General features: G+C 46.0%; 6 protein-coding genes across 6 annotated transcripts; 2 read left to right on the top strand and 4 right to left on the bottom strand.

Annotated features, from left to right (window-relative positions):
* Positions 1–7377: 7377 nt before the first annotated feature.
* Positions 7378–8847, top strand: LOC111081138. The gene is given in 4 exon segments (XM_022377090.2): positions 7378–7432; positions 7503–7620; positions 7622–7910; positions 7912–8847. Coding segments are annotated over 4 exon segments (1398 nt in total).
* A 911-nt stretch (positions 8848–9758) lies between these two features.
* LOC111081140 lies at positions 9759–10218 on the bottom strand. Its single transcript, XM_022377095.2, has one exon. The coding sequence runs from the start codon at positions 10215–10217 to the stop codon at positions 9759–9761; it is 459 nt and encodes a 152-aa protein (XP_022232787.2). The 5' UTR covers position 10218.
* Positions 10219–10227: 9 nt separating this feature from the next.
* Positions 10228–16762, bottom strand: LOC111081137 (mucin-5AC-like). The gene is given in 8 exon segments (XM_041593169.1): positions 10228–10308; positions 10558–10847; positions 12131–12669; positions 12671–12733; positions 13719–14539; positions 14542–14617; positions 14650–15430; positions 15943–16762. Coding segments are annotated over 8 exon segments (3471 nt in total).
* Positions 16763–17118: 356 nt separating this feature from the next.
* LOC111081135 lies at positions 17119–17775 on the bottom strand. The gene has a single exon (XM_022377088.2). It carries the CDS (start codon positions 17773–17775, stop codon positions 17119–17121), a length of 657 nt encoding a protein of 218 aa, XP_022232780.2.
* Positions 17776–18272: 497 nt separating this feature from the next.
* On the bottom strand, positions 18273–19010 carry LOC111081134. The gene is made up of 2 exons (XM_022377087.2): positions 18361–19010; positions 18273–18296 (listed from the first exon to the last, which is right to left on the bottom strand). The coding sequence occupies exons 1-2, from the start codon at positions 18940–18942 to the stop codon at positions 18273–18275; spliced, it is 606 nt and encodes a 201-aa protein (XP_022232779.2). The 5' UTR covers positions 18943–19010.
* Positions 19011–19892: 882 nt separating this feature from the next.
* On the top strand, positions 19893–20684 carry LOC111081141 (transcriptional regulatory protein LGE1). Its single transcript, XM_041593168.1, has one exon. The coding sequence runs from the start codon at positions 19893–19895 to the stop codon at positions 20682–20684; it is 792 nt and encodes a 263-aa protein (XP_041449102.1).
* Positions 20685–24438: the final 3754 nt, after the last annotated feature.

Here is a 24438-nt window from a genome sequence, read left to right as displayed (position 1 = left end):
CAAATTACCGTTTTTGGCTTGTTGATGTTTGCCTTGGCCAAAGCCACAGCAAATCCAGACCTATGATCATGCCTGGGCCAAATACTGCAGTGCGAAATCGTAAAGTGGCTAGCATTGGTTCCTAACCTAACTGGAGCTACGGGCACTACTCAAAATGGCTGGGAATCCATAATGCAAGTGAATAAAATCCAGGCTCTGCCTACCTGCCTGCCAGTCCCTGCCACAAACATTCAATCAGCCATTTCGACGGCTGTGTCCATGTCCAGGTCGAGGTCCAATTTTACAATTTCCTTTCGCATTTCGAAATTCAACCGATTGAATTAAATGTTTATGGATGATCAACTGGAATGTTGGAAATGCATCAAATTGGCGTCTGTTTAATTTGGGGCACTCTCTGCGGTTGTACCATCCACAATGCGGCAGCTTGTTAAATATGCAACATACATGTGTGTACGTGTATAGATGGATGCACACAAATACCCACTATGACAACTTTGCACGCACTAAACTGCTAATTGACATGTAAACGCATCGATTGCCCATCAGCAGTGACAGCAAAATTTATAAAATAGCAACAACTTCAACCATAACGACAACATCGAACAAACAATAACCATGAAACATGCATAGATATCGATAATGGGCGAATTCAATTGTTGTGCAAATTGATTTCAAATGTCACATAAACGTCAAACTTTTGCGCTGCATGGCTACTTTTTGCCTCCATCTATCTCTGCACCTCTGGGTATATACGAGTATCTATCCATCCATCCATCCATCCATCTATCTATCGTTCTGCCCAACCACACAGACTCGCTTCCTGTTTCCTTTTTTCGTCCTCTGCTTTGGCCACACACTAACAAGCTCTTGACTTTTGGCTATGCTCGAAGTTAGATAAATGATGCGACTGGATGCGAGGGGCGATGCCATGAATTTAGGTGAGCACCAATCAATAATCACGTTCGCTTTGGTTATCCGCTTCCTCTTTCCACTCCTGGCTACTGACTCCTGGCAAACATGAAAAATGACAGATGTCCGGCAGGGAGCAACAGCAGTGCCAGAGCGGGCGAGTACCAGGTGGTGCTGGAGAAGGCAGAGGACTTTGATTTACTTGACGGCGAGCTGGCCAGTATCGACAGTTTGACACAAATCACATCTGAGAGGCATTTTAAATGTCAGCCCATGGCAAGAGTGAAAGTTTGCCCCATTTTTCGGGGAGTTGGTCCCAAACCAAAACCACACTCTGCGACGGGGATGAGTAAGAGTCCCTGGCAGGAGCGAAAATATTTCTCATAGCACACTTTTTTGCGGCTGGAAAAACTTTCACTTGAAATTCCATTCCGGCTTATGCTCCGACATTGGTCATGGGACTGCGCTGCCATCTGAGGTCAAGTCTAATGTGTTGGCCGTCTACCTGCTGGGAATACACAAAAGCCAAAGCCACATACCCTTCTCCGTCCCCAGGCGCATTTAATCGTTATTAACGGGAACTTTTTGCGCACACGTGTGTGAAAAAAAATCATAATAAATATGTGTACATTGGAGGAGAGAATTATGGTGGAAAGAGCCGGCATAAAGCAAAGTCCAAATTGAAACAGAAACGAGGCGGCACCGCAGATGAGCGGCATCACGTGCCGTAGATTTTCTCTCGCTCAGCCACAGTCCCCAGTCTCAGTGACAGTTTAGCCGGAATCCGGGAACCTGGGACCTAAACTGAAACCAATTTTGTTTTGTTTGTGCTGATATCTTGGGAGACAGCTAAGCAGCAATTGGGTTTCATTAGGCCTGCTGGATGCTGACAGGATTTGTCAGACATTTGTCAAGTTCGGAGCACATCAAACTTTTCTCAGCTTTTCATTCTTTTCCTTTCTTTTGTTTGAGATTTCGGGCTTTTGTCAGAGCAAATCCAAATTCGCGATATATCAGAGTTGCACAGACACATACAAGTGCATACATGTATAAATACAGGAGAATGGATGCATATGCGTGTGAGTGTGGTTGAAGTGCAAGGCGGTCATGAGAGTGAATCAGTTTCCAGCGCACAGTGGTTTAGAAACCTGCAAAAACGGTTGAGGCAAAACGGCTCTCGAGCGGCAAAGAGATACCTAATAGAATCATAATTAATTGTTTAATTTTTGCTGACACGTGCCCCACTGTGCAGGGATTTGTGGTTGACTTTAGTTGGCTTTTCTGTCACTGCGAGTATCTGTATCTGTGTGTGTGTGTGTGTTTCGCGCGATTGTGTGTGAGCCATGGCGACAACTTCATCACTCAATGGCCGCGGTCGCTGCTTGCGCTGACAGATACAAATTATGATTGATTGGGGGCAAATTTACCCGCTCCCTCCTGCTCACCACTCAGCACTCTCTCTTTTAGTCTTTCTCTGTGTAATATGGACTTTCTTTTGAGGCAGCACTGCTCTTGCATTGGCCAATAAATTCGCATTAACATTAAGTTGCATAAATACATCATACGAAAATCTCTTGGAATTTATTGCAAGTGTTTTAAATAAATTTTAGAGCGTCACTTCATAAATAACTCCACTCTCTCTGTCTGGCGTTATTTAGCTCCAAGACGAGACTATTAAAATTTAATGTCCAAAACAGGGCATTTATTGAAACGAAATTGCTTGCTTCCTTTCCTGCTCTTCCTATAACCAAGCCAAGCCAAGCATAAATCATCTGGTCAGCTTCAATACAGGACAGGACAAAAGAGGACAGGACAGGACACTAAACAGAAAAATGAAAAAAAAAATCAGAAACCGGACACATTACACGCTCACTTGCTTAGATAATTGCTGGTGGGCAGAACTGGCAGGGGAACTAGAAGAAATGCTTTAATTTAAATAGCCAAATCCACAACCGAAAGACATTCCATTACAGCCACAACGCTCGCGATAATTCTCAATAATTAAAAGCATTCAAGTTTAAGAAATCCTTTTAACTGACTTAACAGAGAAGAGGGGTGTGGCTGTGGGTCTGGTCTCGGGGCAAAAATTGAGTTTTTCTCCTAGTTAATAAATCATAAATTGCCCTGGCCACGCCATGGCTATGTCTCGTGTTCTGGCTCTGGATGGCTGGCTCTGCCTTCCTGCTGATCGAAAAAGTTAAATGAACTTAAAGTTTCGTGTTGTTCGTGTTCTTTGTGTTTTAAGCGGCTTAGCTGGGCGCTTTGACTGTGCTACTTGTGCTACCCGAAACTTGTTCGGCTTTACATATTGATGCGGCATTAGGTGGCAAAAGTTGTGGATCTGTTGTAGCAACAAGTCCCGCTGTCGCAACTATGGATGAAGAGCTGTGGCAGGGCGATAAATTCTGACTCGCACACGCACTGTATGCCGCCTTAAGGCAGGCTGCACATTGACATTCAGATGGCATCCGCATCCGCCACAGATACAGATGGGCGGCCAAAGATACAGAGTGAGATATTGATAGAGGGGGTGGGATGTGGATGTGGCTGTGGGAATGGCACTTTTATACCAGCCATAAAATTGCCGCCTGCATATCGGTTTCGCTCTGTTTGGCCATTAGCTTTTGTTTTATTTTATTATGCCTGGCACTTGCCTCGCTTCTGTGTCACTGCCATTTTGGCCATTTTCGCCACTGCTTTGTGTACTCGACATTGTTATTTTTGTTGTTGCACTAAATCAAAGTGTCGTTTGGCTGCGGCATGCAAAGGCGAGGCAAGCAAATCAAACATTCTGCCACCCCCTCTGCCAAAAACCAAAGGATAGAGAAAGTTTATTGGCATTCCCAATTTTTATGGCCTCATTTTGGCCTCTTGCATAACAATTAGCCAGACTGATTCGGTGCGATTCGATTTCGTTTAATTTAATTCGCTCGTGCAGGGGCTGTAGCTTTTTGTTCGCTTACTACGGAAAACGTTTGAATGAAAATAATCAGAGCCAAACGAGGACACAAATGAGAGGGAGAAACTATCCCTGTACAATAGCGAACTGCGAGAGCCCTGATTAAAAATATTTGAACCAAGCTAAATACGATTATCCCAGAAATAAATATTGGCCGGGTTAAGGTTTTTACTCGTACACAGCGTTGATCGGGACCGGGATATGCTCAGCCAACTTCATCGCTTTGTGAAGCTTTCTTACTATGGCGAATGTTTTCTACAGCGCAATTCGTAACCAAATATTTACCTCTCACTCGCACTGAGCAACATCATGGACCACATACGACGAGAGCCTCTCTCATCGTCGCGCTTCTATGATCCTCTCTGAGCGAGTCTATTTCAGTACTCATAACGGAGCAGCGAAGTAACGGAGACAAGACACATAAGAAAAGAGTATACACAGCCCTCAGAATATCATACACTGAGACAAAATCTCGTAGTCAATTCGTTCGCAGCTACATGAAAGTACTCTTGGGATCCAGCATACATATATGTACATACATATGTATGTATGTAAGATATTACTGCATAAATTGTGTGCTAAAAACAACAGCATAGCGAGTATTTTTTTATCTTCCATAGTTTACCAATACTCAATGGGCAGACCCAGACACAGACCTCGCCATATGCACAGCTTAACTCCCTTATCCGAGGTATATGTGCATATGTATATCAAAACAAAAACAGGAATACTTGTGCAAATATCAAATAAACGACAGCGCAGTGAACCGCGAGAGCTGGAAATTTTGCAAAAGTACACAAAGAAAATTGGAATAACAATTTGGTGCAGACGAAAAAAAAACGGATAAAAAATCTGTTGCAAAATAAAATAGAAATATTTAACGGAAAAACAGTCAAATTTGCGGGGATTTTTGTGCTTTTTAGCGGTTCTTTTTTTGGCCCGTTGCACGGCATTTGCATAGAAAGATTCAAATTAAGCGAAAATGTGCAAAACGCTGTGAATGGAGCCCCCCGCCACCCCATATCTATCTCACTTGCTTTATCTGTCTGTCTCCTGCCTCTTTTTGAGGCCATCTCTCGTCTCCCCAGCCATATTTGGCTCTGGCTGGTGCAACAAATGAAATGGTCAAATAAAAGCAGGACAAAGAACTCGCCAGCTGAAAATGAGCAGCCAAAGCAGTTGACAGAGATAACAAAGAGAAAGAGACGAACAGACACGACCAGACCGAGAGAGAGAGACTGAGTCAGGCGGGGAGAGTGGGGTGATGGAGAGTGCAATCGAGTGCTTAAAGTGTTCGTCTAATGACAAAGCAAATTGTGTGTATTTGCACAAGAAGAACAACAACAACAAAAACAGAAGCAGCAGCAGCAACAACGACGACTGGCTGAACAACAGTCAAACAAACAATCATCCAGGCGCAATCATTGGAAAAGTTTTAAAGTTTTCTGCAATTTCCCTGAGCCATGAGCTGCCGTTGCAATTGAATTAATCATGGGATATTCCCCTGCTCCCTGCTCCCTGCTCCCAGCCAGCCCAACCACAAGTGGAAGCATCTCAACCGGAACTTAACTTTTCAGCAGTCTATCCTACTTTCTCTCCGCTCCAAGCATCTTGCAGTTTTTTCGCTCTCTCTCTCTCCCCCCCAGTGGATGTTCCTGGCGGTCTTGCTCCCCCTCTGAGCTCCTTTCATTCGGAGGCATGCAACAATAGCAATCAACTACGGTTAATTGTTGTTGTTGTTTCTGTTGATTAATTAAGACGTAGTCGACAGTTGGCTCGACTGCTCCTCTTTCACTCTTACCCTGACCATCTCTCTCACTCTTTCTCTTCCTCTGTTTATTTCATTTGCATCTCTGGCCTTTCGCCCATAGCATATTTTTATTTGCACCTTCAACTCTGCTGTCAGCTTCACACTCTTCAGCTCAACAACTTTAGCTCCGCAATCAGCTTATTTACTTATCAGTCCGCCCCAACAGAATGGACATGTCAACGTCAGTTTCAAAGCGAATTTAATATTCCTACGCTTTATAAGCCATATACTCGTAATCGCATTAAAGCCTCAGATTAATCAAATAATGGATGAAATCCCTTATTGTTTTAATCCACATTCACATGAAATTCGATTCGATTAAATTCAAATTCCATTTATGGAAAACAGCAGACGAGAGCTGCCTTCAATACTGATGCCATGGATGCACGAGGCCATCGACTTTATGTGCTGTTTTCTTCTGAATTTCCTTGCATGCCACTGCCGCTGACGCTGCCACTGCCCCCGCTTTTGTCCGACTTCGAAGGCTGTCATCTGCATTTTTCCCATTTCACACTTTGATGTCCTTTCTGCGGGCCCTCTTTCGATCTCTTTTATATTCTTTTCCGTTACTACCGCCGCATGCATTGTGAGAATGGAAATTTCGATCCCCTGTTGCCTGGTGTCTTCGATCCGTGTTTACGCTTCGAAGAACTAAATGTCAACAGTTTTCATAAATCTGCCATTGGACGACATCCTCAGTTCTTACTCTGCCGAGGGCCCGGCCCAACTCGGGGTCCCTGCTCCATCTCATGGGCCAGGCCTTCCACGAGGCCACGAGGCTTAAGTGCTCCAAGTGTGGGCTGTCAGTCGTTCTGTTCTCTCTTGGCCAAGATTGTTTGCTTTTTGTCCGTTTGCTGACTCTTTGACTCTCGCCGGTTGCTCAACTGTTTCTGACATTCTCTTAAAGATAAACAATTTCCCCAAATGGTTATTTGAATTAAATTGTCACTCCTCTCTGGCGCAATGTATCTTACTTGGACAGAATACCATGCAGTGCTTCCGCATACAACATTTGAGGAAAGTCAACTGTAGCGATGCATGCTGACAATGTTTCTCAATAAAACATTTAGACGAAGTTCAATTTTATAGCCGATTTGTTAATGGAGGATGGCACATTATAGAACTTGTCTTAAGCTGCAGATGACAGTTTTAACACGCACTGCATCCCCATTCAGAACTATCCCAGGCATATCGTTGGAAAACAAAGCTTGATTTTGTTTTGCATTCGTAGGAATTTTATGGCAATTACTTTCCATTAGCATTCCATTGTGATGCTAAGCACAACTTTCAACTTTCGCTGCTTTTGGCACAACATCACAACAGAAAGCAGCTAGATTGGCCAAGGCTCTGGCTCAGAGGTGGCAATACAATCATATTTTATGGCACGGCATTAACATGGCCAATGACAGAGCCATTGTGTTAGCTGCTACCAAAAGTGCCGTTGCTCCGAATCGAATTGGGGGAAACGAGTTCTCCGAGACAGTGGACTGTCCATAATAACCGATGATGATCTTCAATGCTGTCAGAGCAGGTTCACCCGAACCGGGTCGCACTGTGTTTTCACATTCCCAGAACACTGTCGATGCAAATTAGTTGTGGACTGACCCAAATTGGATGGCCATAAAATTGGTTGAGAGGTCCGAAATCGGTTTAGTCGTGGACAGAGCAGAGCCAACGCCTAAAATATGTATTTGCAAGCATGAGGCTGCCACTGCTGCTATTGCTAATCCAGTTATTGGCCCTCAGGGTCAGAGGTAAGCCTTTCCTAGCCTCTCCTGCCATTCCCTGGGAGTCCGACTAATAAGATTTGCTTGTCCATTCCAGGAACTGCTGCCAAACACTGGCGCCGTGCCCCAGCCCATGGGGTTTTCAATGTGGATCTCTATGCGTACAACAAGCCCAGGACGAACCTGGCAGGCCATCAGTCCCGATCTGGGTCTGACTCCGCCCATGGGTCAGCTACTGGAGCAACTGTCCCAGCACAGCCGTAGATCCGTTGCCCAGAGCACCCACTATAGAAACCTCGATAAAGCCGGAGAGCTTTATCCCCAGTTCACGCTGAATGGAATGCAGCCGGAGGAGAGGGAGCAGCACAAACAGCCGGACAGAACAATAGAATCCCGGGCCGTAAACAAGCAATTAACGCCGCTGCAAATGGATTCGAGTCTAAGCAGAGCGCACGCACATGAAAATTTATATTCGAGCGAGTTCCATGTGCAGAGTATAGGGGCCAAAGAAAATTGTGCAATTGAATACCCTGTCTGCCGGCGATGAACGGAAACCAGTCCGAGAACAAGTTATGGGCCAGGAACAGGAGGAACACCCACTGAAGGTAGAACTAGCACTGCCACAGCTGCCCGAGGAGGAAGAGGAAGAGGAGAAGCCGCACCACAATGGTGGTGCACTAGAGGCCAACAGAACCAAAGAAGGAGAAGAACAAACTGCCCCCAGCTCGACGACAACGGAAGCCTCGAGAGATGTGACAGCACCTGCAGGGCAATCCCTGGCAAGTGTAAAGAAAACACTGACAGAGCCGCCGAGCGAGACAATTATCGATATGGAATCGAATGGAATGCTGGAGATTGTCAGCCAGCTGACAGCGCAGAGTGCCGATGACATACACACAAAGGGTCATCTGGGCACCGAGCTGGTCCATCATTCCGGGAGAAACGAGACCGATGCTAAGCGCACCCGACTGAAGGCCAAGCGAAAGCACGCACACAAAGGAACAGGAACAAGAACAAAAGCATCTAATGAAATTGATACAAAGATGACAGCAAGCCCAGCAGTCACTCTTGCTCCAGCTTCAGCTTCTCCGATTGCAGCTCCGCAACAGCCCAGTACAAGCTCATCGATTGACAAGCAGCAGCCAGTGAAGGAATTGGAAACACAATCACCGGAAATCAGCACGCAAGGTCCTCCTGTGGGCACCAAGAGCAAAGGAAAAGGAAAAGGCAAGGGTAAGCGTCGACCGGGCTCCCAGCGACGTCCCTCGACCACTGGCATGCAGGAGGAAATTGAAACTACGACAAATTGGTGGCAGATACTCCCATATGCGGAAATTAGAACATTTTTGAATACGATTTATGATACCATCACCGACAACGATGACGATGAACGAGCCACGGGCGCTGCTTTTTACCCACGCGGTGGGTTTCGGGGCGGCTAGTGTTTGTGGCGGGTCCTGCAGGAGGTCGAATTGAATTTCCGCCGGGGCGTCCGCAGACACTTTGTGTTTAACTTTGTGCCCCGATCAACTTGCCAGTTAGTCTGCAATGGGATTTGATTACAGTTTGATGGCGACAACAATTTGCAATAAAACCGAATATGAAGATTGATGAAACTTTTATTGAATCTGTGTGCTTCCCATAGGCGTGCAAAATCTTGCGCATGCGTAGGTACTGAGAGACCTCGCTCAGAAAGGATCTTAGGAGCACAGACGACGAAGAAAGACCCGATAGCGATTGATAGGCAGCCGAAGTTGGGCTCTGTGCCCTTGGATCAAACTACAAATGAAAATCTGACAAATAATAATAGAAACCCGACACTTACATACATACCATGAACATATTATTATTCGTGGCGTCATCAATCATCAGAATCATAATAATGTGCATATAAATTTCATAGGCGATGAGAGATGACAACTTAATTAAATTCCCGCTGTTTAAAAAGCCATCTATAAATATTTAAATAAGAAAATATATAATGCGATAACCGTGACGGCTTACTTAACGCCAAATAAAGTTCTTACAGACAGCTTAATGGGCATTAGACGACCCCTGCCCCACACACCTGCCCCGCGCAGGTTAAAGTTGAAAGTGGTCGAGCAGCTTCCAGATTGGGCTAAACAGGTCACGCTGTGCTGGCCGTCAGGTAAAGCCTAAATTGAACCGACATTAATGAGCTGGGAATTTCGTTTATGGCTGCCGAATGGATTTCATTGGGCCAGAGCGCGCAGTAATTCTCTGGTCACTGATTTATTGGCCCTAATGAGAGATGATTATGTGAAATGATTAAAATATATCTTCTTGTTGTTCGGGTATTAATTCCAAATTTATTCTGAACTTGTGAACTCTTTTATTGAAAGTAAAGCCAAACAAATCGCTTTTTACTTAAGAAGCCGAAAGTTGGTCGTCGCCGGAGCTTTCTTTTCCTGCGCTTCTCCCGCCGCGGCTTGGGTTCAACTTGGGCCACAAGCAGCAGTGACGGCAGCGAAAATACCTCTTCTGTGGGCGTGGAAGCAGCAACAACATCTTTGGGCGCTTGGGTGGTGGTGCTGACCATAGACTCCCCGAAGGATAATGGAACACTAAAAGGGTGGCCCGAGTACAGCTGTAGCTGCCAGTCGCACAGCTCCGGAATGAGGCTGCACCTGAGGCTGGCGTTGTTCGCTATGAGCTGCACTTGCGTCAGATTCAGCTTCGGTATCTGCTGCAGTGTCCCTTCCAGGGACGCAGCCGTTGCCCAGTTGGAGCCTGCCACAAGCCAAAAGATTGGCAGCAGTGGCCACAGGGAAGCGGCTTGAACGGAGCACATTTAATTTCACCTACCAGTAGCTCATGGAGCTCGACTGCGACTGGCTGGGTCGGGGTGCGAGAGTCGCTGCCATGGAGATGGAGTGGGACCACTGAAACCAGTTTGGATGAATAGATCACAATTTGTGCTGGCATCTGCGACACGCTAAAAGAATTATGATTGACATTCCGATGGCCCGCAATTTGTGGGGTATAATGGACCATAAAATATACTCTCGAAGCCCTGGTTCACATTATTTATTCGTCAGATTCGGTTTTATTTACGGTTTGGTCTTTTGTTCACTGAGCAGTTTCCTGGGAAATCTCTCCCAGGAAGGCCTTCGAGTGCGCCTTGACCTAACTCTGAAGGTTTTACGTAAATCAAGCGGATACTCTTCTCCCGTGGCCGGGTATATCAGCAGCATGGGCTTGCCATGTCTATCGGTGAGACGCACGAACTGCGCCTTCTCCGGATTCCTGCACAGCCGGGCATAGTAAAAGCAAAGCGACGACACTAAATGGGCCTCTGATGTGATCGTTAGCTTCTGGAGCTCCTGCAGCTGCAGCTGATGAGCAGACCCAAATTCCTGGCTCTCACTCAGAACTGTTGGCATCCTATTATCACTGTCTTCCAGACTCCCAGATTGAATTTCTTGGCATATCGAAAGGCTCGGATATATTTCGCACAGGGAAGGCTCTAGAGGACTTATTCTTGTTGGTTCAGTTGGATTTGTTGTTGGAGCTGTTGTCGTTGTTGTTGTTTTTGGCAGTTTTGGCCACATATATGGTGGATAATAGTAATACGGTGGCGGTTCCTGAGGCATGAACTGTTCTTTCTTCTTTTCTTGTGTATCGTTTCCATTCACATATTGGAAAAATCGCGTTATAACGTGTCCTACTTTCCATACAGGAATTTGAGATGGAACCTCGTGTCCATTTGCCTCCAGTGCGAACCAATCGGATCCGGCAAACAGAAGCCAAAGAAACGCGCTCCCTAGCAGCAGCATGACCAAACTGATGCAGAACTGCGATTAGCCCCTTTATATATATTCATGGGCAAAGCCTAAAAGAGAAGCTAAATTTGCAAATCGAATTGCTAAAAAGAAAACAAAGAGAAATACCTAAACACTAAAAAAGTCAGCAGCTAATAGGTTAATCAGCGAACCCGTTTCCTAGTGGACCAGTGTTCCAGCTCTGCAAGAAATAACTCTGTAAATTATAGCACGATTATTGCCAAACATATTCATGGGGGTGTGTTGGCTTATGACAAAATTTGAATTTATGAGAATTCCTCTCTTTGATGCTTTCTTTAAAGACTTCTCCCCCTTTGGCTGTTGCACTGTCCTTTAATTGTGAATATATCTTCTCTTCTATCTCTAACCAAAAAACCGCCAGATATCTCCGACATTTCACCAATTCAAAGTCTTCTTTTGCATATAGAAATGGGTCCAGCTATAACCAGCCAATTAATCACTTTCCCCAGCAGCCAAATTCTCCTAAATTTAATCCCTGATCGAAGCAAAAACAAAAGAGCTAATAATTGATATATTTGTGAGCCTCTGCTAAGTGAATCGTTGTTGGAAATGTAAATTAATCTTGAATACCCTCATTCCAATCGACACAGCCATGACTCCCAAAATCGCTGATAATCCATAAATTTGATAACTAGTTGCCAAAGATATTGCATCCATTATTTTATAGATCCATCGATATATTGAAAAATAGGATTGTGACTCCCTCATGACAGTGTTAATTGATATATGTATCTATGTAATTATGATAGCTGACTCCTGCTCCTTTTAATTAGACGAAAAACATATTTCCTGTCATGCGGCCTCTGCCACTCTGGTCGTCGGGGAGGCCTCAAACTATGGACTTGTATTCCGCTGGCCCTTTTTGAGGCTTCCGTGGGTGCTGGAGGCAGTTTATCCCCACCTGGGAATATAAGAAGCATCGGCATCCCATGGCCATCGGTTAGACGGACATACTGCGCCTCCTCTGGCTGGGCACAGAGGCGTGGATAGTTGTAACACAGTGAGGTCATGGACTGGGGTGGGGACTGCACTGTTAACTTCTGTTCAGGTTGTAGATCGACATCCGATGCCGCCTGTCCATCCACACTGAGCACTGTCGGGGCTCGGAGTGCAGTGCTCTGGGAGGACGAAGATGCACTGCAGGTTGACAGATGTGGGAAAAAGGAGCAGATTGGATGAGTAGTCGATGATTCCGGCGATACAGTTGGTTTTCTACGTCGGGCTGATAATACACTTCCCGTTGTCGAAGTTTCTGTGGAGGATCCTGTTGTTGTAGATCCTGTTATTATTGGGATCGAACTTGTGGAGCTTGTTGTAGGAGCAATTGTTGTACTGGTACTGGTGGATGCCTCGGTCGTTGTTGAAGGTTTACTTGTCGTTGAAGTCGAGGGGGCTACAGTCGTTGATGTTGATGTCGAGGTGGAGGTTGATGTGGATGTTGGATGTTGAGGTTGATGTTGAGGTTGATGTTGAGGTTGATGTTTTTATAGTTGTTGTCGTTCTTCTTGGCCTTCTTGTTGTTGTGGTTCTTCTAGTAGGCCTTCGGGTTGGCCTTGGTCTTGGTCGATTCGGTCGAAGGGGTCTCAGTGGCCTCAGTGGTCGCAAAGGACGCTGAGGCAGCGGACGAGGAATCGGATCTACTGGTACCAGCTCATTTGTTGAATATAATCCAAGCTCCTGTTTCTTGTTGCGGTATTTCCTGAGCATCGCATTGTAATAATCATCCCACGAAGCAGGAGCTCCTGGAGTCTCCTGTGGCATCTTCGTGGTGCTTGGTGGACTGAAAGTGTTTGAAAGTCGAGAGTACAGGTCAGACATCTCCCAGAGAGGAATAAGCGATCTTAAAGTTCCGTCAGAATTTTCGCTCCATACTGGAGAACTGAGAGCCAAAAGCACAAGAAAAGCACGCATCTCGATGCCTAGATCCCAACTGAAACCAGAGCCAAATGGAAGAAATGCTTTTATAGACCCCTCTGCAAACTAACAATAATGCTGATGATGATGCCCTTGGGCCATCTACAACACAAGAGCTCTTAAGTTAACAAAATTGTCTAACTAACTAGGAGTCTGTATGATTATAGACAATACCGATTATTAGAATATCTCAATATATCTAAATTGTATTGTATGTATATTTAAAGATTCCAACATTAAGTGTGTTACTTGGTCACGGATGAGAAGCTGTTTGTCTACTGTGTCTTCTTATGGCACGCCACAATGTTGGATGATCCTTTGAGGATGGTTTTCCTTCGATGATGGGGGATATTAGCAAGAGCGGCTTTCCTGTCCCATCCGACAAGCGCACGAACTGCGCCTGCTCGGGCTTCAGACACAGACGGGGATAGTAAAAACAAAGCGAGGTCACAGAGTGAGGCTCCGATATGATGGACAACTGCTGATCCGGCTTCAACTCAGCGATACCCGATCCGATATTACCACTTTCCAAGTCAACAGTTTTTGCTCCTTGGCACACAGGAAGATGAGGAAACGTTGCGCAAAGGGAAGATTCAGTTGTTGTTTCTTCATCTTCTGCGGTGCTACTAGAACTAGGCAACGCTGTAGATGTTGTTGAGCTTCCAGATGTGGTCGAATCTATTGGCGGAATCGCTGTGGATGTTGTTGAGCTTTCAGATGTGGTCGAATCTATTGGTGGAACTGCTGTGGATGTTGTTGAGCTTCCAGATGTGGTCGAATCTATTGGCGGAATTGCTGTGGATGTTGTTGAGCTTCCAGATGTGCTCGAATCTATTGGCGGAATTGCTGTGGAGGTTGTTGAGCTTTCAGATGTGGTCGAATCTATTGGCGGAACTGCTGTGGATGTTGTTGAGCTTCCAGATGTGGTCGAATCTATTGGCGGAATTGCTGTGGATGTTGTTGAGCTTCCAGATGTGGTCGAATCTATTGGCGGAATTGCTGTGGATGTTGTTGAGCTTCCAGATGTGGTCGAATCTATTGGCGGAATTGCTGTGGATGTTGTTGAGCTTCCAGATGTGGTCGAATCTATTGGCGGAATTGCTGTGGAGGTTGTTGAGCTTCCAGATGTGGTCGAATCTATTGGCGGAACTGCTGTGGATGTTGTTGAGCTTCCAGATGTGGTCGAATCTATTGGCGGAATTGCTGTGGATGTTGTTGAGCTTCCAGATGTGCTCGAATCGATTGGCGGAATTGCTGTGGAGGTTGTTGAGCTTCCAGATGTGGTCGAATCTATTGGTGGAACTGCTGTGGATGTTGTTGAGCTTCCAGATGTGGTCGAATCTATTGGCGGAATTGCTGTGGATGTTGTTGAGCTTCCAGATGTGCTCGAATCTATTGGGGAATTGCGGTGGAGGTTGTCGAGCTTTCAGATGTGGTCGAATCTATTGGCGGAATTGCTGTGGATGTTGTTGAGCTTAGATGTGGTCGAATCTATTGGGGAATTGCTGTGGAGTTGTTGAGCTTCCAGATGTGGTCGAACTATTGGGGATGTGTGGAGTTGTTGGCTTCCAGATGTGGTCGAATTATTGGCGGAATTGCTGTGGATGTTGTTGAGCTTCCAGATGTGCCGAATCGATTGGCGGAATTGCTGTGGATGTTGTTGAGCTTCCAGATGTGGTCGAATCTATTGGCGGAACTGCTGTGGATGTTGTTGAGCTTCCAGATGTGGTCGAATCTATTGGCGGAATTGCTGTGGATGTTGTTGAGCTTCCAGATGTGCTCGAATCTATTGGCGGAATTGCTGTGGAGGTTGTTGAGCTTCCAGATGTGGTCGAATCTATTGGCGGAATTGCTGTGGAAGTTGTTGAGCTTCCAGATGTGGTCGAATCTATTGGCGGAATTGCTGTGGAAGTTGTTGAGCTTCCAGATGTGGTCGAATCTATTGGCGGAATTGCTGTGGAGGTTGTTGAGCTTCCAGATGTGGTCGAATCTATTGGCGGAATTGCTGTGGATGTTGTCGAAACTTCAGTTGTGGTCGATATTTGGCACACTGGGAGATGAGGAAATACTGCACAAAGCGACTCCGTTGTGGTTGATTGTGGTGTTGCGGTGGTTGAAATCGTAGCAGGAGCTTCGGTGGTGGTTGCGTAATCAGGAAAGAATTGTCCAAAGTCTCCGTATGGCCCATACTGCGCTTGATTCTGGTAAAAGTTCTCCCAGTAGTTGCTATAATAGTCGCTCAGATATTGGTTGTATTCGTTCGCCTGGTTGTTCTCATTGCTTGACCCTGCGGCAGAGGTTGATCCAGAATTTGTTGAGGTTGATCCCGTACCCGTAAGACGAGAGAACACATCCGCAACATTCCACACGGGAATCCGTATGCTCAACGACTGGCCCCACGCCTGGCCAGAGAGTAAAAACAGCAAACCGACAGTATTGAATATCATTCCAAGACACAGATTGTTCAGCGCTCCGGCTAGCCTAGAACTGAAGAGGTAACGACAAGATACCTAGAGCTTTATACAGCCCACTGACGTCGTTAAAATAGAATATCGCTCCATCAGAACAAAAGAGTGGAACGCGCCTATTCTTAATCAACACTCATAAACTTCGAATGTTTATGGATGGGGTAGGGGGACTATTCAAAGTCTAAACAGGAAAGCAAGCACACGTGCAAGGGTCTTAGAAAGTCAGAACGGCAGGCAATAACATTTTATGTCGAATGTTTCTTTATTTTTTATTCAATAAGTCAATCGTTTCGAAAGCACAGTAAACATAAGTCACCTCTCTATTTCTTACCCTCCAGCTCAAAGTAAGGACTTGGCCGCGATCGGCGGTGCAGAACGGAGTCGTATGGGATATAGACTGCCGATTCGTGTGCTGTCGATGCTGCTGAGGCTGAGGCTGCACCGTGCACATTGTTTTGGTAGGCGTTAATGCGGTATAGATCGTAGGGACTCAGGAGAGTGCCTGGCACGTAGTGGAAAGGTAGGGGAGTGGTGCGGAACCTTTTCGGTCCAACTGCGTCCGATGTCATGTCCGTGTCTACAGATGGAAGAGCCGTCGAAGTTGTGCCCGGGTCGACAGTGGGAACTGGAGTGGGAGTTGTACGCTGAGTTGTAGCCGGGTCCACAGTGGATGCAACTGCGGTGGAAGTTGTGATCGGTGTCGAAGTGGGTATAACTGCGGTTGAAGTTGTGATCGGTGTCGAAGTGGGTATAACAGCGGTGGAAGTTGTGATCGGTGTCGAAGTGGGTATAACTGCGGTGGACGTTGTGATTGGTGCTGATGTTGGTGGTCCTGTTGGTCTTCCTCCATAGGGACCATATGGTCCATAGGGACCGTAGAGTTGATTGAACGCCTGGTTCTGGTAGAAGTTCTGCCAGTAATTGCTGTAGTATTCACTCAGGTATGCATCGTATTCGGCCTGAGCGTCGTCGCTGCTGCTGCTGCTGCTGCCAGATGAACCTGAACTTGTGCCAGAATTAGAGCTGCCTCCCGTCCCAGTAAGAGCGGAGAATATGTTATTCAGGTTGTATATGGGGACTCCAAAACTGAATGACTGGCCATAGACTTGACCAGCCAACAGGAAGAGCAGACACACAGTCTTGATGATCATTTCGATTCGAGAGGGATTCTACGGCGCTCCGGTTTGTTCAGAACTAATGTGCCAGTGGCCAGACACGAAGAGTTTTATACAGTTTTTCAGGGTGTCGTAAATTTGAATTGTGCTTGCGACCAACAAAAGATCAAACTTCAGATTGGACTGAAAGAGGTATGCTGGACTGGGAACGAGATCCATTTCAGTGATTTGAATATTTATCGTCTTGATGGGCGAAATTCCAGAAGAGAAGTAACACGACCAGCGCATATCTTAGTAGACTGATGACCCGGGATGAGCCCTTCTATTACAAAACATCTCTAATTTGCCAATCATCTTTAATTTATGAATAAATTATCTTTATTGGTTGGATCTCAGCCCCCTCGGTAGTAATACGAGGTGTAGGGTCGATAGTAGAGGTAGGGCTGTGGCTGTGGCTGGCGCTGTGGATGGGGACGGGGACGAGCCATTGCTGGACGCCGTGTGGTCTGCTGGAGAATCTTATTCACCGGCTTTTGCTCTCCGTCCAGTTCGTACTTGATGCGGGAACCATTCTTGAAGTCTATGTAGTCAATGTTCTCATCGCTCTCCGCCTCGTTGGCATCTTTTTCAATCGCCGGCAGTCGAGTGGTGCTCGTGCTGGTGATGCTGGCTTGGGAGAGAAAGTCTGCTAGCAGAGCGGGGGAAACGGTGGGTCCGCCAGCACCGCCGGCCGACTGCTGAAGGCCCTGCAGAATTCCCTGCAGAAACTGCTCGCGTATCAGATTGTTCTGCGTGCTCGGCACTTCGTCGGCCAGAGGCGAGGCTTGGGTGTTGGGGCTGCTGAGGGGCGTCTCGTCTTGAGGCCTCCTAATGGGGATCCCGGGCAGTGCACCACCACCGAGCTGTTGCAGGGCCGCCGGATAGGCCAGCAAGTAGAGTAAAGGCCCAGCTGTGCGGGACTGTTCCGCCTCCAAGCGGCTGGCCCACGCCTGACCTGTCCGCAGACAGCTGCAGGCCAGCAGACCCAGCAGATACTCGATTAGATTCATATCGAAACGCGTTCAGCGACCAACTAAGTCTGCCGGGCCATGGGGTTTGCATATTTAGCAAATGTCTCCAATCAGCGATACGCAAATGCTAATTTCGGTTCATTAATAAGTGCGTCAGTGGTGAAATCGATTAAGTCTCTCTCTTCAGTTTCTTTCCTTTCACACTTTTGTTTACTTATTTAATTAACTTAACAAGTATACGTATACGAGAGAGAGAGAGAGAGAGAGAGAGAAAGAAGGAGAGAGTGAGATCGGTCTCACTTGAATGATAATCAAAAATAAAGCAAACAAAAAAAAAAAAATAAAGAGCGATAAGTGCCTCCCACAGAGGCTGTTTTGCATATATTTCTCTCCATCTAGTTTTTGTAGCTATTTTGTATATGTATATCTATCTGTCCCAGAGCTTTCCCAGTTAACTCTAAACTCGAATGTTAACGCACATAAATCATTTATTTCATATTCAGATATTAGTGGTAGTCAAATATTAGTTGAAACTTTCAGCCAGAATAACTGGAGCCGATCTGAAATGTAGATTGATTCAACATATTCTTATGATATATCTTGTCAAAATTTGCAGCCGCTTACCTCCCAGTCATCCTCATAGAAGGGCATTCTTAGGGTATCGGCGTTCATCAGCACGGCCTGACCGTATTTAAGGTTCCTCATCAAAATGCGACGCTGCTGATGCCGCCTTCCGGTAGTCGCCACCCGCCTCCGAGGCAGCAACACTTGCGTAGGATTCCGGTCTTCCCAGTAGCTCTGATCGCCTAGATCGCCTAGGTTCCGACCTCCGAGGTTTACCACTTGGAAATTGGGCTGGGCTGGGCTGGGTCGGAAGAACCAGTTCCTTAGCAGCGTGCGCAGCGGTGTGTTTTCTTCGCTCGGAGTGGGTGTCGTGTTTAGCTGAAAGCTGCCGTTCCCCAACGAACTGATCAGCTGGACGTTCTCGGTGGTTCTCTTTGCTGTGATGTTAAGGTTATTCAACATCTCATACAGCCAGGGATAAGGACGGACTTGCTCGGTCGAGTCAAAGACCTGTACTTGGCCCCCGTATGGGCTTATTATCTGAACGTTGCCATTCCCGGGTATCCTTGAGATTTGATAGATTTGTCCAGGAATCGTATTGACTTGGAGCAGCAGAATGAGACAAAGTGATGCGGCCAACATGTTGAGAACTACTCCTACAGTGCCAGAGTTCAAGTCCCAACTAATCGTAGACTAGCCGGCAGCTTGAACTTTTATATAGTCAGAACTCTACGACTTATCTGTGCTGTAATTAATGGATCAGTGTTTCAGTCAAAGATACCATCCATACCATCCACTTCGAGTATTTATAAATGGGTGTCGGCCTCTGGGTGACTTGTCAGTGTCTAAAAGTGGACTCTCGGCATTAGTTTGTTTTTGAAGTGTACCTGTACATACATACATACCTATATATTGTATGGGCAGTTGCATATTTGTACTTGGTAAAGTCCAATGACTATATATAACTATCGATTCCACGGAACTTACTTCACATTCTTTTTTTCCATTCGGCTCTCCTGGACTTTGCCTTCTGTTCTGTAATAGTACTGATGCCAAGAACTGCTTTGTTTCTGTCACTATCGCTCCTGTTTTCACATGAATTCGCATGATCGATCATGACAAATTCACGTCTCAATTCCCATACAAATTTAATACGAAACATTGATCGTTTCATCTGCATCTTCGTTGAGGAGTGGAAACCAGATAGGCAGTTCAGCTTTCGGGCCATAAAAAAAATGCAAAAATCCACAAAAACTTAACCGTTAGTTTTGGACTAATCGCCAACGCTGGTCTGAGCAAATAAAGCCGCAGCTACGAATATATTGTGGGGCGTGTTCTGTGCTGATTTTAAAAGCGGAATTAATTTGCATGCAAACTTGGGGGGCACGGTGATGGGACAGTTTCTGTATGTGGTCTTTTGAAAATGCTCTCGAATTGGGTTAATGTGTTCAGTTGAACAATGCGAATGTTACTGTGTCTGGAAGATAACTCAGTGGTGGCGCTGGACGGATTCTTTGGCTGATGGGTTGGTCAGGTATAAATAGCTCATGGGATGGGATCTATCAATCAGTTCGCAGCGAACATTTCACACCATGCGCACCAAGTTGGCTCTGTGCCTATGCCTGGCGCTCTGCGGAGCCCTGGCCCTGGCCCACGTCCAGGACGAGCCTGTCGTCGAGAAGAAGGAGAACAGCGCGGAGGTGAACAGCATCGAGGAGAACGTCGCTGGGCCTGATCCGTCCCTGTGGAGGAAGCTGTTCAGCACCGGCGACAGCAGCGGCAACCTGGTGTTCACCTTCCCGGGCACCACCACGTCCACTAAGAAGCCCAAGACAACGACAACGACAAGGAAGCCGCACGATTCATATCCCCCCAAGTATCCTCATCACCAGTACCCTCCGTACTATCCACCGTACTATCCACCACCGCCGTATCATGGCTACCCCTATCCCGGCTGGGGGCATGGCGGCCACGATTCTGGCAGCTCCGGCGGTCATAGTCCTGGCGGCAGCGGCGGTCAAGGTTCTGGCGGCAGCGGCGGTCATGGTTCTGGCGGCAGCGGCGGCAGCGGCGGTCAAGGTTCTGGCGGCAGCGGCGGTCATGGTTCTGGCGGCAGCGGCGGTCATGGCTCTGGCGGAAGTGGCGGTCATGGCTCTGGCGGAAGTGGCGGTCCTCATCATTCCACCCCGCCTGACAATCATTATCCGCATTATCCTTATCCACACTATCCACCACCACAATACTATCCCCCTTACCCATACTACCCACCCCCACCACCACCACCACCGCGTCCACCACCAAGCAAAGACTCTGACGAGAGCACCGAAGCCCCTCCGAATATTTGCAAGCCGACGCCCTTCGGCTTGCTATGCGTAACGCCCTAAGCGCCCAACACTCTTCCGGAACATTCCCTGCGGAATGACAGATGAAAAAAAAACGAGTAGTTAATTCCATATTTATTTCTAATTTATTAAATGAATAAAAAATTGGCACATAATCCTCACAGTATTTGATTCCTTAATCGAAACGATTTTTTCAGCATATTATTTGTATTTTTTTTTTGCATTTTCGAATCGCATTTAATTTGGATTGCAGTACTGGCCTAGAGCGCTTCGATTTTAAATTTCAATAAAATGTTTCTCAGCCCAAAAACCGAATAAAATTGATTGGAGATCTGCCGCCGCTTTTGACATTTGATGTCGCCATGGGGCGTTCTGAAAATTCATCTCTAATTGACATTGACAGCATCATTAACATGATTGTCAGAACCAGACTCGCGAGTGAAGGGCAAAGGAAAATGTAACCGAATTTAAGCTTTTGTGCTCGCTTGTGATTAACATTTCAAATCAGTTGGAGACGCACGTTAAATGTTCACATTTATGATTATTCTTGAATGACAAAGGCATGTTTTGGCAGGCCAGGATGCAGGTGGCGACAGCAGGCATGTCTCATTATAAGGATATTATAAGTTCGTACAATAGTTGATGTCTGTACGCCTATTTATCGGACTCTTTTTGTGTGCCAGACATTCTGGCGACACTAATTAAATGCCCGCCCACCATTAGTAAATCAAAACAATTCCAAAGCAAGACAAACAACAGTCCAAGGATGCAGATACAGATACTTGTACAAGGGACGGACGAGACAGGACCAGTTAACTGTTTCCCTCTGCCCTAAGGAGTCAGCTCGGAGTGCTGTGTGCGTGTTCCGAAAATCGTAAATTCTGGATGTTGTTAAAAAACTTTTGGCAGAGGCATACATAAATCTGCGGCCAGCGGACAACAACAGCGAACAGAAGCAGTGCTGAGAAGTCAGTTCACTAACGAGCCAAAATCGTTGACTGGAAATCCTTGAGCAGCAATAATGCCTATAAATATGCTAGGGAATTGTCTGTGCCCCTTTGTGGGATTCAATTGAGTCGGAGGCAAAACTTTTACCCAACCAGCATCGGTGGAGGTCAGCATCGTAATTTGTTTGTGCCGAATATGTGGGTGGGTTCGGAGTTCGGTGGTCGGTGGTCTGTGTAGGGTTCTTCAAAGCCAAGCGAGGCTCACAATTACCACTGTTTGTGCGCGCTCGAGGCGATGCTGGATCTGGCAAATCGATGAAGAAATATTTTGGTATTGCCTCGGCAACTCTCCGGCTGATTATTTAAACAAAGAAGGTAATTACGCATTGCCATCGGGGGCACGGCACGGGGCAATTACACGCAGATTACCACGTAATTTATGAATTATGCAAAGGCCAAATAAAATACTATAAAACAGGACCCCAGACCAGGTCCCTCCCATAAATATGCCAACCGGCTTAGCCGGCTGCCCATAAACTATATATTACGAGTATATTCTGTTCAAATGTAAATACGAGCATCCATGCTCCATGCTGCTTCTGCCACAGCCAGCCTCTACACTCCAGAAGTGCTCCCGTTTTGGACTGCGAGCCACTCCCATTCCCGAGCCTGGCAACCGTCGCGTCGCTTTGCAGCGGCGGAAGTACTTGGAGCGGCGGAAATACAAATGAAGTTAGTCATATCAGTGGAACTTACTTAGCAAACATTTTTATGGTATTTCGCATTGTTAGTAGAACTTTTTGGCTTTGTCTAAACAACAACAAACGTTGGCTTGATGCGTCCTTTTTATGTGCTTGGGAACACAGTTATTAAAAATTTGATCTTCCAGAAAGCCCACAAAAGAACATACATTAAATTGGAATTCCCCTTAAAACTGTTTCGGCATTTCCACCGATTCGCGGGAAAAAAGAAAATCTGCAAAATCAGCAATAGGAAAAAAAATGTACACTTGATTCGTTTGTGTTTTTGTTAAAGCAATTTGTTCGGCAATTTTTGACTTTTTTTCTTATATTTTCGTGTATGGGTTTTAAATATAATTTGCACTCAACAAATAAATCGTCTGACTCTCCTTCAGTCGATCCTCGTCGCTTACCCGTCTCCATTTAGCCATTGTTCACGACAATGGACGTCTGCGTATGGCTTTTCACATTAATTGTGTGAAATTATTTTGAAAAAGTGTTCGCCCTTACCCACGCTTTCTTCTCTTTTTGTTTGTTAACGATTCGCTTAGCACAAGAGCACATTTTTATTTGAATGGCAAGCAGCCTTTTAATGTCGATTTGTATTGTGCGTGTTATGGTAGACACAAATTGCCTAGACAAATGAGATAAAAAGAAAAAGAAAACCATTTATTACTATATAATAAATATATATATTATGTACTGATGTTTATATTAAATGAATTTATTTTGATGAAAAGGCTCTTTGAGCTCGTCTTTAATACAAAATCTATTTGTTGGCCCTTGAAGTTTTAATTATTGTATGAGAAAAGCTCATAATAGGTGAACTTTAATTAACTTCCCCGAAGTTCCCGAAGTGCCCTGTGCCCGTTTAAGTGTATTTACGTCAAAAGTGATTTTAATGAGTTTTTGATATTCCTTCGTCCATGTGAACCATCCCCAGTCGCTTGGATCCTTCCTGTTGCTGTCAATTCGCAAATGGCTTCGGAAATGTCAGGCTTGGACAGAGTTTGCTGTCGAAAGATAAACAGAGACACAGAAATATGTATGGCCGTGGCAGTTGCTGTCAAAGTAATCAGAGTGTGGTCGGACAAATCAAAGCATCCTGAATAAATACAGCATCGAGTGTAGCTGTGAGAAAGCACGTACATATATATGTACATATGTGCTCTACTTTAAAAGGTGATTTCAGGTCCTGGCCATTTACCCGTTGCTCCTATTAGGTCTCCCCCTCCATGGGCAGCGTTTAGCGAAGACAAGCGAAAAGTTTAGGGAACACAGCGACTTGGGTTTTATTTTCGCTCAGGGCCCCAAGGCGTCATCAACGAAAACAAAAGTCGTCTACGGCGGAGGCGCCAAAGCGTAAGACACACACACATACACACATGCAGCATAGCACCCTCAAACACAGAGCAAGACCTTCAAGGTCCTTGCCACCTCGCTGCTGTTCCTTTCTTTTTTTTTAATTTCTTTAAGAGCTAAGCAGAAATGGCGAAATAAGCATAATTCCAGGCGCCATAAAAACAAAAGCACAAGGAACCGCACGAACAAAATAAATTCACACAATTTGAAAAACGCAAACACTCAACACGCTGCCAGCCACGGCCCTGGGCCAGACTCCATCTGCTGCTGCTGCTGCCGATGCCGATGCTGCTCCTGCCCTTCATGCAGCTGTTTAATGGCTTCTCCACTCCCTCTATGGACGTGGGTGGTGGTTGAAGGGCCCTGCCCTCGCTTTTCCAGTGGCCCGCATGAGAATGAATTAAAAAAATGTTTACGACTCGACCGCTTGATTTTCAGCACATTGGTAAAATGGCCCCACCAAAGAAGAGCTGAAAGAGGGCCATAACCAAAAGAATGTGCCGGAGCACACCTTCCCATTCCACGTGCTGCGGCTGTATCCGAACCAGAACAAAAACCCCGAACCGAACCAAGTGTGTAAGTGTTTGTGGTGACGGTTTTTTGGGTTCGCTTGCATCCTTCCCTGGAGATGCGGCCAGTGACCAGCCACGGGGAAACTTTATTGAATTTACTACATACACAGGTAATAGTCAATGTCCACCTGAAAAAGTGATTACGGTCATTAGAGCTATCTGTACTTAACAAAAA

The sequence above is a fragment of the Drosophila obscura genome, unplaced genomic scaffold, assembly GCF_018151105.1.
Source record: "Drosophila obscura isolate BZ-5 IFL unplaced genomic scaffold, ASM1815110v1 contig_186, whole genome shotgun sequence".
NCBI lineage: Eukaryota > Metazoa > Arthropoda > Insecta > Diptera > Drosophilidae > Drosophila > Drosophila obscura.
Note: the sequence above shows the minus strand (reverse complement) of the source record. Positions and strands in the feature narration are given on the sequence as shown.

What these genes read in the sequence shown, in the direction of transcription:
- LOC111081140 (XM_022377095.2), bottom strand. Translation starts at nt 10,217, where the DNA reads ATGTGCTCCGTTCAAGCCGCTTCCCTGTGGCCACTGCTGCCAATCTTT.
- LOC111081135 (XM_022377088.2), bottom strand. Translation starts at nt 17,775, where the DNA reads ATGAATCTAATCGAGTATCTGCTGGGTCTGCTGGCCTGCAGCTGTCTG.
- LOC111081134 (XM_022377087.2), bottom strand. Translation starts at nt 18,942, where the DNA reads ATGTTGGCCGCATCACTTTGTCTCATTCTGCTGCTCCAAGTCAATACG. An exon ending in TCTATGAGGATGACTGGGAG is followed by an intron (nt 18,297 to 18,360) that starts GTAAGCGGCTGC and finishes TCTACATTTCAG; the next exon opens with ATCGGCTCCAGTTATTCTGG.
- LOC111081141 (XM_041593168.1), top strand. Translation starts at nt 19,893, where the DNA reads ATGCGCACCAAGTTGGCTCTGTGCCTATGCCTGGCGCTCTGCGGAGCC.